Source organism: Ylistrum balloti, unplaced genomic scaffold (assembly GCF_031769215.1).
Source record: "Ylistrum balloti isolate Yb309-2 unplaced genomic scaffold, AGI_CSIRO_Ybal_v1 Utg371170, whole genome shotgun sequence".
Classification (NCBI taxonomy): domain Eukaryota; kingdom Metazoa; phylum Mollusca; class Bivalvia; order Pectinida; family Pectinidae; genus Ylistrum; species Ylistrum balloti.
In genome coordinates this window covers 60,621-72,974 of record NW_026782639.1, presented here as the reverse complement: position 1 = coordinate 72,974, position 12,354 = coordinate 60,621, and the positions used below count along the sequence as shown (strand labels likewise).

Sequence of the window (12,354 nt, the reverse complement as noted above, 5' to 3'; positions counted from 1 at the left end):
CTTTACTATCCTCACTGTTCTTTACCATCCTCACTATTCTTTACCATCCTCACTATTCTTTACCATCCTCATTATTCTTTACCACCCTCACTGTTCTTTATCAATTACAATTCTTTGACCTACCACCCTCATTGTTCTTTATAACCCTCACTGTACTTTATCAAGTACTATTATTTGACCTACCATCCTCACTTTACCACCCTCACTTACCCTCACTGTTCTTTATTGTTCTTTACCAACCACACTGTTCTTTATCAAGTACTATCCTCCTACTATTCATTGTTCTTTACCACCCTCACTGTACTTTATCAATTACAATTCTTTGACCTACCATCCTCATTATTCTTTACCACCCTCACTGTACTTTATCAAGTACAATTCTTTGACCTACCATCCTCATTGTTCTTTACCACCCTCACTGTACTTTATCAAGTACAATTCTTTGACCTACCACCCTCACTGTACTTTATCAAGTACAATTCTTTGACCTACCACCCTCACTGTACTTTATCAAGTCACTGTACTTTATCAAGTACAATTCTTTGACCTACCACCCTCACTGTACTTTATCAAGTACAATTCTTTGACCTACCATCCTCATTGTTCTTTACCACCCTCACTGTACTTTATCAAGTACTATTATTTGACCTACCATCCTCATTGTTCTTTACCACCCTCACTGTACTTTATCAAGTACAATTCTTTGACCTACCATCCTCATTGTTCTTTACCACCCTCACTGTACTTTATCAAGTACAATTCTTTGACCTACCATCCTCATTGTTCTTTACCACCCTCACTGTACTCTATCAGTTACAATTCATTGACCGACCACCGTCACTGTACTTTATCAGTTACAATTTTTTGAGCCAGCTATAAAGAATTTACTACATTTATTGGATCAAGGAAGTAATTACATTTTACCCGTAAGTAACATGTTCCTCTGTGTGCAGTTAACTTAGCAGTTTTGCAGATTAGGGAACTCAGATAGAATAGTTAGGACACAGATAAACCTGATTTTCTTATTCTTCCTGATTGTAGACAAGTGATGTTATTTTTAGGTTGTTTGAGGTTGTAACATAATCTCATTCTGGTGTATAGATTGCTGTGGAGTACAGCATATTTGTTTACATGGGACAATTTTGAATTGTTAGGAGCGGTAAGCGATATCCTACTGGTTGTATTTGTTCAAAAATTGACCATATGACCACATCCCTAAATAAAATATCTACAAAAACCTAAATTGAATAACTTTCTTCAAAAGTATCTGAACAATCTTTAAAAAAAAACAGCAAATTTTGTTAATGAAAACCTAAAAAATGTTTTTAGAGTTCAGATACCATTTTTTATTTTTTTTTTTTTTCAGGTGGCTGTGATCAGAATTTGCGTCCTCCCAACCTGTTGCGCTGTTCCCCAACATGTAATCAGGATAATGCTTACTGTAATGACACGAACTACTGTGCTTGTGAAGAAGGGTATATTGCCTACTACAAGGGTGACACCTTGTTTGGATGTTTCATGGACAACCAGACGGTGGTAGGAGGTCAGTCCTCCCCAGATAGAGGAGGTCAGTTCAGTCTAAAAATAGCAACAATGACACGAATATGAATATATATAAGATGTATTGTTATTTTAGTTTTTGTTTCAAATATCTGTTTCCAATCTGTAAGCAAGAAAATTGTAGATGTCATTAGTAAATTAGAATGTATGATATTTGAACGTTTTTTCAAGTGCTGTAAGTACAGAAGAAACATGTATATGTTCTGATGTCATTGAAATGCGTTGTTTGTTTATAATATACCTGTGTTTAATGTTATTGTTGTTTTTATTTACCTGTGTGAGATGTTGTTTATCTCTGTCTTGTGTTTTTGTCCTGGTATTCTTGTTGTTGTGTAGGCTTTTTGTTATCTAATGTTGGTAATGAACAAAACTTTTAATTATTAGTAATTAATAGTTAATCAACGGATTTCAGATTCTGTTAGAATTGACGAGCTTTATCATAATCCATTAATATGTATAACTGTGTGGTAACATTGTATTACTGCTTTAACAGCCTCTGCTTATGTAGATAGAAACAGAACTGGAGAGCCTTTCTACCCAGTACAATCGATCCAATCTCTAACATTGCTCCTGTTTAGCTTTTGGGGGGAAAAAATAAATACATCATCTGTTCACTGTTTATTGAATTAAATGTGTGATCACAAGAAAAAAAATTATGATAAAGTAGGTTTTTCTTTTTAAGAATAAAAATTCCTATTGTATATAGAAAACAGGCGACGCTGAATTGCACTTTTAGCCAAGCAGAAAATCAGAGGATATCAAATTGGTCTATATTTGCAGGCTCACAAAACTACAAAATTGATTCCAATGGATTCAATTTGTCGATGATTACATGTAAATTTGTCCCCTCTGTTTGCTGCCACATGAATGATGGGGAAAATTTTAAGAAATTAAAAAAAACTTTCGAAAAAATATAGTCAGCTTCATTTCTGACCAACTGTCAAAGAAAGAAATAACAAGGCTCAAAGGTTTTGCTTTTACAAATAGTTTAATTATGGTTGATGTAATCAGATTGACAAATTATTAACTTGGTTGATTTCAGGTATTTTTAGCCACACACAATAGCAGTACTTCATGTTGTCTTTCCTTTCGTTTTGGTGTTTTCTCATTTCCTGTTGAGTCCTCTTGTTTAGCTCAGATTGTACAATATATATTGATAATGTGATACTTCAACATTGACATTATTGTACATGTATTTTCTATATTCATTTTTATAGTTTGATAAATATTGCAGTAATTTCTGAAGTTAAAAAGTTTTCTCTAATCTCTACATCTTTTAAAAGTGATTATCTTAATATGTTTGAAAATTTCATACAGCAGTCATTCATCTATAACAATTTTGATTGACAAACTGCTTTCATTGCCATACATTTCTGTAATAAAGACTTGTATTGAATACTGCACTTACCAGGTAAATGCTTAAAAAATATCATAAAAATGTTTTCTCCACTTGATTCGAAAGGAAATAAAAACAGATAAGTGTAAATATGTAAAAGGGAATAGATGTACAGATTTTATACATGTGTAAACATGTAGAGGGAATAGATATATCAATATGTATAAGGAATATATAGAGAGAGAATATACATGTATCAATATGTATAGGGAATATATATATAGAGAGAATATACATGTATCAATATGTATAGGGAATATATATAGAGAGAATATACATGTATCAGTATGTATAGGGAATATATATATAGAGAGAACATACATGTATCAATATGTATAGGGAATATATATAGAGAGAATATACATGTATCAATATGTATAGGGAATATATATATAGAGAGAACATACATGTATCAATATGTATAGGGAATATATATATAGAGAGAACATACATGTATCAATATGTATAGGGAATATATATATAGAGAGAATATACATGTATCAATATGTATAGGGAATATATATAGAGAGAATATACATGTATCAGTATGTATAGGGAATATATAGAGAGAGATATACATGTATCAACATGTATAGGGAATATATATATAGAGAGAGAATATACATGTATCAATATGTATAGGGAATATATATAGAGAGAGAATATACATGAGATAGGGAATATATATATAGAGAGAGAATATACATGTATCAATATGTATAGGGAATATATATATATAGAGAGAGAATATACATGTATCAACATGTATAGGGAATATATATATAGAGAGAGAATATACATGTATCAATATGTATAGGGAATATATATAGAGAGAGAATATACATGTATCAATATGTATAGGGAATATATATAGAGAAAATATACATGTATCAGTATGTATAAGGGATATATAGAGAGAGAATATACATGTATCAGTATGTATAGGGAATATATAGAGAGAGAATATACATGTATCAACATGTATAGGGAATATATATAGAGAGAGAATATACATGTATCAGTATATATAGGGAATATAAAGAGAGAGAATTTACATGTATCAATACGTATAGGGAATATATAGAGAGAGAATATACATGTATCAGTATGTATAGGGAATAGATATAGAGAGAGAATATACATGTATCAATATGTATAGGGAATATATATAGAGAGAGAATATAGTTGTATCAATATGTATAGGGAATATATATATAGAGAGAATATACATGTATCAATATGTATAGGGAATATATATATAGAGAGAATATACATGTATCAATATGTATAGGGAATATATATATAGAGAGAGAATATACATGTATCAATACGTATAGGGAATATATAGAGAGAGAATATACATGTATCAATATGTATAGGGAATATATATAGAGAGAATATACATGTATCAATACGTATAGGGAATATATATAGAGAGAATATACATGTATCAATATGTAAAGGGAATATATATATATAGAGAGAATATACATGTATCAGTATGTATAGGGAATATATAGAGAGAGAATATACATGTATCAATATGTATAGGGAATATATAGAGAGAAAGAATATAGTTGTTTCATGTATAGGGAATATATATATAGAGAGAATATAGTTGTATCAATATGTATAGGGAATATATAGACAGAGAATATACATGTATCAGTATGTATAGGGAATATATATAGAGAGAGAATATACATGTATCAATATGTATAGGGAATATATAGAGAGAATATACATGCATCAATATGTATAGGGAATATATATAGAGAGAATATACATGTATCAATATGTATAGGGAATATATAGAGAGAATATACATGCATCAATATGTATAGGGAATAGATATAGAGAGAGATATACATGTATCAATATGTATAGGGAATATATAGAGAGAGAATTTACATGTATCAATATGTATAGGGAATAGATATATAGAGAGAATATACATGTATTAGTATGTATAGGGAATAGATATATAGAGAGAATATACATGTATCAATATGTATAGGGAATATATAGAGAGAGAATATACATGTATCAATATGTATAGGGAATATATATATATAGAGAGAATATACATGTATCAATATGTATAGGGAATATATAGAGAGAGAATATACATGTATCAGTATGTATAAGGGATATATAGAGAGAGAATATACATGTATCAGTATGTATAGGGAATATATATATAGAGAGAATATACATGTATCAATATGTATAGGGAATATATATAGAGAGAATATAGAGAGATATAGAGAGAGAATACATGTATCAATATGTATAGGGAATAGATATATAGAGAGAATATACATGTATTAGTATGTATAGGGAATAGATATATAGAGAGAATATACATGTATCAATATGTATATATAGAGAGAGAATATATATCATATATAGAGAGAGAATATACATGTATCAGTATGTATAAGGGATATATAGAGAGAGATGTGTCATATACAATATATATAGAGAGAGAATATACATGTATCAATATGTATAGGAATATATATATATCAGTAGAGAGAGAGAATATACATGTATCAGTATGTATAGGGAATATATAGAGAGAATATACATGTATCAACATGTATAGGGAATATATATAGAGAGAGAATATACATGTATCAGATATATAGGGAATATAGAGAGAATATATATAGAATATATAGAGAGAGAATATACATGTATCAGTATGTATAGGGAATATATAGAGAGAGAATATACATGTATCAATATGTATAGGGAATATATAGAGAGAGAATATACATTATATCAACATGTATAGGGAATATATATATAGAGAGAATATACATGTATCAATATGTATAGGGAATATATATATAGAGAGAATATACATATCAATATGTATAGGGAATATATATATAGAGAGAATATACATGTATCAATATGTATAGGGAATATATATATAGAGAGAGAATATACATGTATCAATATGTATAGGGAATATATATAGAGAGAATATATATATAGATAGGGAATATATATAGAGAGAATATACATGTATCAATACGTATAGGGAATAGATATATAGAGAGAATATACATGTATCAATATGTATAGGGAATAGATATATAGAGAGAATATACATGTATCAATATGTATAGGGAATATATAGAGAGAATATACATGTATCAATATGTAAAGGGAATATATATATATAGAGAATATACATGTATCAGTATGTATAGGGAATATATAGAGAGAGAATATACATGTATCAATATGTATAGGGAATATATAGAGAGAAAGAATATAGTTGTTTCAACATGTATAGGGAATATATATATAGAGAGAATATAGTTGTATCAATATGTATAGGGAATATATATATAGAGAGAATATACATGATCAGAGAATATATATGTATCAGTATGTATAGGGAATATATATATAGAGAGAATATACATGTATCAGTATGTATAGGGAATAGATATATAGAGAGAATATACATGTATCAATATGTATAGGGAATATATAGAGAGAATATACATGTATCAATATGTATAGGGAATATATATAGAGAGAATATACATGTATCAGTATGTATAGGGAATATATAGAGAGAAAGAATATAGTTGTATCAACATGTATAGGGAATATATATATAGAGAGAATATAGTTGTATCAATATGTATATATAGAGAGAATATATATAGAGAGAGAATATACATGTATCAATATGTATAGGGAATATATAGAGAGAGAAATATATACATGTATCAATATGTATAGGGAATAGATATATAGAGAGAATATACATGTATCAATATGTATAGGGAATATATAGAGAGAGAATATACATGTATCAATATGTATAGGGAATATATAGAGAGAGAATATACATGTATCAGTATGTATAGGGAATATATATAGAGAGAATATACATGTATCAATATGTATAGGGAATATATATAGAGAGAATATACATGTATCAATATGTATGTATCAATATGTAGGGAATATATATAGAGAGAATATACCTGTATCAATATGTATAGGGAATAGATATAGAGAGAGAATATACATGTATCAATATGTATAGGGAATATATATAGAGAGAGAATATAGTTGTATCAATATGTATAGGGAATATATATATAGAGAGAATATACATGTATCAATATCTAAATGGGAAAATTGTGTCAGAAAATCATGTCTGAATGCAAACATTTCCATTGTAATTAAACATAGAGAAAACAGCTTAATTAACATATTTATTTAACCAATAGATATTATAAAATTAATTTACCATATAAGATGTAGATCTATCTTTTCTGATCTTTTCCTTGGTTATCTCCCTTGATACCAACTAGACTGTAGAACTCCTTAAGCAGTTGATTTAATTTCTCTTGAGCGTATAACTTCTCTTGGTAGTACAGTATTCTATTATAAATATTGAATATTTTAACTCAGTTGTTGATGGTGAAGAAGGTAAGAGAAACACAGATGTTTTATTTCTTTAGTTATATTTTCATACTCACAAAGCCACACTGACAGAAATATTTCAGAGTTTTACATAATCAACATTACTGTTACCCACTTCTATAGACTGCATGCCCTCTGGAATGTATGATATAACTAAAATATATTTTATATTGAACTCGTTTCTTTTCTAGTCTTTTCCAATATTTTGTACTTCTTTATTTATATTAGATAAATTTTCACTGCTCTTTATCAACTTTGCAATATTTCTGTTGTGTGGCATTATGTTTTTTTTAATATTTGAAACGAAGAGTTAAAAAATCCAACATCCATCTTTTCTTTTTAAATTTCTTTTGATTAACACAAATAGTATACTAATTCATATATAAGGAAGGATACTTCAGTACATACAAAAGTATTTCCAACTTAAAACCATATATGATGCTATTGCATTGGTAGCAATAGTCCTTTCGAATTAACTGATGAAACATTACAGCATGGGTGAAATTTGCATGAAAATCTGTTTTAAGAAATAACACTTTTTTTCTCTTGAAGAAAATCACAGTTATGTCACTTCACCTTGATAGGTGGTATCCAAATATCAGGATATTAATAATGTATTACAAATTTTTTAAAAGTGCAAAAACCATAATCTGTTTACTCTATCGTAACAAAAGCAATTCAGATGAAAGTATCATTACTTCACACTAGAGAAAAACCATCATCAACTTTCCATAAACTAAGAAAAATGTAAGGTTAATGTTGCAAAGTCTCCCTATGATTTTGGCATTTGGACTAAAATCACAAAAATCAAATAATCCAAAATTGAAATACTAGAATTATTATTTCAGTGTTGTGTGTAATTATGAAGGAGATAAGATATTAACCTATATGGACCATTGTCTGGGTTATTTACAGAATTTCTAGTGTTCTAATTCTTTATTTCATGTGAACTTTCTGACCAAATTAAATCCAAAATATGAAAAAAAAAACTGTAGTGCTGATGAAGTGTTAAGTCCAAAACAACTTGGTTGTAGACTACCTTGTTAAAATTCTTTTAACTCAACTCCAGTTAAAAGACTGTTAAATGTTATGTGAACCCTGCCAAAATCCTATGTAGACCCAGTTGAAATGCCTGTTTAAAAAATGTTAAACCCCTACAGGTAAAGTGCATCCAGTGTTTCGTATAAGTTTGTTTCCAGTATCCCTATTAACACATAATAAAACTTGTATTTTAATAAGTTTGTGGTGACGACAACTGTTCTAGTGTCTAAATCTCACATTTTAGGTGATGGTAGTGCTGGGGTGAATTCTTTGTGTTGAGGAGAGGCTATAGTGGCCATCTCACTGACTTAATATAGAAGTTTGTTTTGTTTTTAAAATAGTATAGTTTAGTACAGTACAAAATTCTGTTGTATCAAACATCAAAATCAGAAGCAAAGTTTGCCTTGTGGATAGAATTTATGCTGAACTTAATTCAGGGGATATATCTTGTCTACTAAACTAACTTGTGTGTATAAATCACTGCTAATTAACTGATTTATGGATATATATAACATCGCCAGAATGGACTTAAGGGTGTATATTATGAAATGTGGGTGCTGTTTAAACGATCTCTCAAACAGGATTTGGTTTTGAATTGACATATATTATGTTGATATATTGCAAGGATTATGAAAGTGACCTGACTGATGTGTGATGTTTGGTCAGGTTACAGTAAATCTATATGGCACTGTTCTGTGGCATCTATTGTCATTAGCCATTCAACTATTGTATGCGAAGTCTTCTACTGCACAATTCATGTCATTTCTCTGTGATCACACTTTGAAAGATTAATTATACTTTATTTTCTGCACATTTTTTCATTTAAGCATTTGTCTTAACAAAATGCTTCACTGTTTATTTTGAGCTTTAATGAACTAAAACACAGATTTTGTGCAAATGAAATATTATCATTTCAACTTCAAGCAACTGATTCAAAACATAAACATTCAAAAAGACAATTTGATTAATAATAAGCTTTGTTTCCTTCCTACAGAAGGACATCTAAATTTCTGGACATATGCTGTTATTGCTGTGGGAACCATATTTGTGATATTTGTCACAGTTGCACTTTACAACATGAGGTGAGTGTTCATTTTATCTATTTTTTTTCACACATTTTTTGCATTTCTACATTTAACTTACTGCGTAGTCTTTACATTAGTCTCACGTACGACTTCAGCTTTTTTCTTATACTTTTTTATTGAAAATTCTTATTTTTCATTCAGTTCTAAATATTTTATATATAAGTCAGGGTAAACATCTTTATTATCTCCTATGCTTCTGAATATTGTAATATTATCTTTTTCTTCTATATCTGTTTCAGTATATGAGATGGTTGTCTTCTCTAGCTGCTTTTAAGCATTATATGATTGTCTTCCATATCATCTTCTAAATATAAGATAATTATTTTCCCTACAAGCTTCTCCATATTATATTAGTATCTCCCATGCTGCTTTCAAACATGATATTATTTCCCTTCCCTTCTCCTGAACATAAGATTATTACCTCCCTTGTCTGCTGCAGTACATTAGATAATTATCTCCCTTGCTGCTTTTGAACATTAGAGCATACGCCATCTTTTGTGTGTCTGAACATAAGATAATTATCTCCCTTGACTGATTCTGTACACAAGATAATGCTCTCCATGCTACCTTCAATGTAAGATATTTGTCTTCCTTCTATGCATCAGAACACAAGATGATAACCTCCTTTACTTGTTTCTGAATTTAATTATCACATTCCTGTTTTTGAACATTAGATGATTATCTTTCATAATTTCACTTTTGACCCTTATTATCTCTCTTGCTTTTTTCTGAAATTTAATAAATATGGGCATTGTCTGTTTCTGGCCATTGGATGACCATCTTCAATGCCTGTTCTGAAACTTAAGAAAAATTGTTTCCCTGGTCTGTTTCTGAATAACTATCTGTATTTTATGCCACATTGATAAATTATCACCCATATACATTGGTTCTCAAAAATATAGCTGTATACAATAGCATTACCCTCCTTACATTGTCAGACACATTAGTTACCTCCTCTCTTCTATAGCTGCAAACATAGCATTATCTCCCTTATCAAATAATATGCATCAATTATCTTCCCTAACTGTACACAGCATCATTATCTCCCTTAAATAGTTATACTTTGTAGCATTATCTCCCTTGTCTCATACATATTAGTTATACACAGGAGGATGTTCTCTCTTCTCTGGTTATAGATATATATTAGTTATCTCCATTTTATAGCTTTTTACATAAGCATAATCTCCCCTGTGTGGTTATTCAGAAAAGTTATCTCCCTTTTATAACTGTTTACACTAGCATTATTCCCCTTGTCTGGTTATACACATCAGTTATTGCCTTCTCTAGCTACACACAGTAGCATTATCGCCCATATCTGGATATATACATTAGTCATCTCCCTTCTATAGACGTACACAGTATAACCTCCTTGTCTAGTTATACACATTAGTTATTTCCCTTCTATGGCTGTACACAGTAGCATTATCTCCTTTGTCTGGTTATGCAGATTAGTATCTCCCTTCTATAGCTCTACACAGTAGCATTATCTCCCTTGTCTGGTTATGCAGATTAGTATCTCCCTTCTATAGCTGTACACAGTAGCATCTCCATGAGAAGCTAAGGCATATTGCTATAAGGGACATTTTTTTTATATTTTTAGTAAGTGGGTATTAGGGATATATAGTTAATTTACTATTAATTATAATTCTTCATTAAAAATGAAATAATAACTGCTATAATATGTTTGATACAACTAGTACTAATTAATCATTATTATTTATACTAGTTAATAACTTATACTGTTAATTCTCTATAAGTAATTAGTTCTACAAATGTAATATAATGTATACAGTTAATTCCCCATTACTTCTACAATGGTAATATAATGTAAACAGTTAATCCCCCATTATTTCTTCTACCGTAGTATATTGTATACAATTAATCCCCCATTAGTCCTTCTACCGTAGTATATTGTATACAGTTAATCCCCCATTAGCTCTACTGCCGTAGTATAGTGTATACAATTAATCCCTCTTTTAATCCTTCTAAGGTTGTATATTGTTTACAGTTAATCTCCCATTAGTCCTGCTACCGTAGTACAGTGTATACAGTTAATCACCCATTAGTCCTGCTACCGTAGTATAGTGTATACAGTTAATCCTCCATTAGTCCTTCTACTGTAGTTTATTGTATACAGTTAATCCCCCATTAGTCCTTCTACCATACTATATTTTATGCAATTAATCCCCATTAGTCCTTCTACCGTAGTATAGTGTATACAGTTAATCCCCCATTAGTCCTGCTACCGTAGTATAGTGTATACAGTTAATCCCCCATTAGTCCTACTGTAGTATATTGTATACAGTTAATCCCCATTAGTCCTGATTCTGTAGTATAGTGTATACAGTTAATCCCCCAGTAGTCCTTCTACCGTAGTATATTGTATACAGTTAATCTCCCAATAGTCCTTCTATCATAGTATATTGTATACAGTTAATCCCCCATAAGATCTCGTACTGTTATATAGCATACACAGTTCATTCACCATTAGTTCTGGTACTCTGATACATTATGCTCAGTTAATTTCCTATTTGATCTTGTGCTGCAAACAGGCCTATTTTATAGAGATTTTCAAAGGGATATTTTCCCTGAGTAATTGAATAAATATCTAACATTACTCCATAAAAGAAACCAAACAAGTTATTTTATGGAAGATAGCAGATTTATGGCAGAGATTTATTTGAATAAGGGTACACTGCACTATCCAATACTTCGTAATATTTCCATCCATGTCTTCTTATATAAAAAACAACACAACTTTTCCTAGAGGTTTTCTAATTTCACTTTAGAACCATTCCCATCTTACAGTAT

The 12,354-nt window shown here is 29.8% G+C and overlaps 1 protein-coding gene across 2 annotated transcripts in view; it reads left to right on the top strand.

The window, feature by feature from the left end:
* Positions 1-12,354, top strand: part of LOC132561194 (thrombospondin type-1 domain-containing protein 7A-like) — a 125,603-nt gene that overhangs the window by 94,387 nt on the left and 18,862 nt on the right. For both annotated transcript variants that reach the window (XM_060225923.1, XM_060225922.1), the window contains exons 23-24: positions 1,367-1,567; positions 9,453-9,540. In XM_060225923.1, the coding sequence (XP_060081906.1) occupies positions 1,367-1,567; positions 9,453-9,540 (289 nt within the window). The remainder of the gene's footprint in view (positions 1-1,366; positions 1,568-9,452; positions 9,541-12,354) is intronic.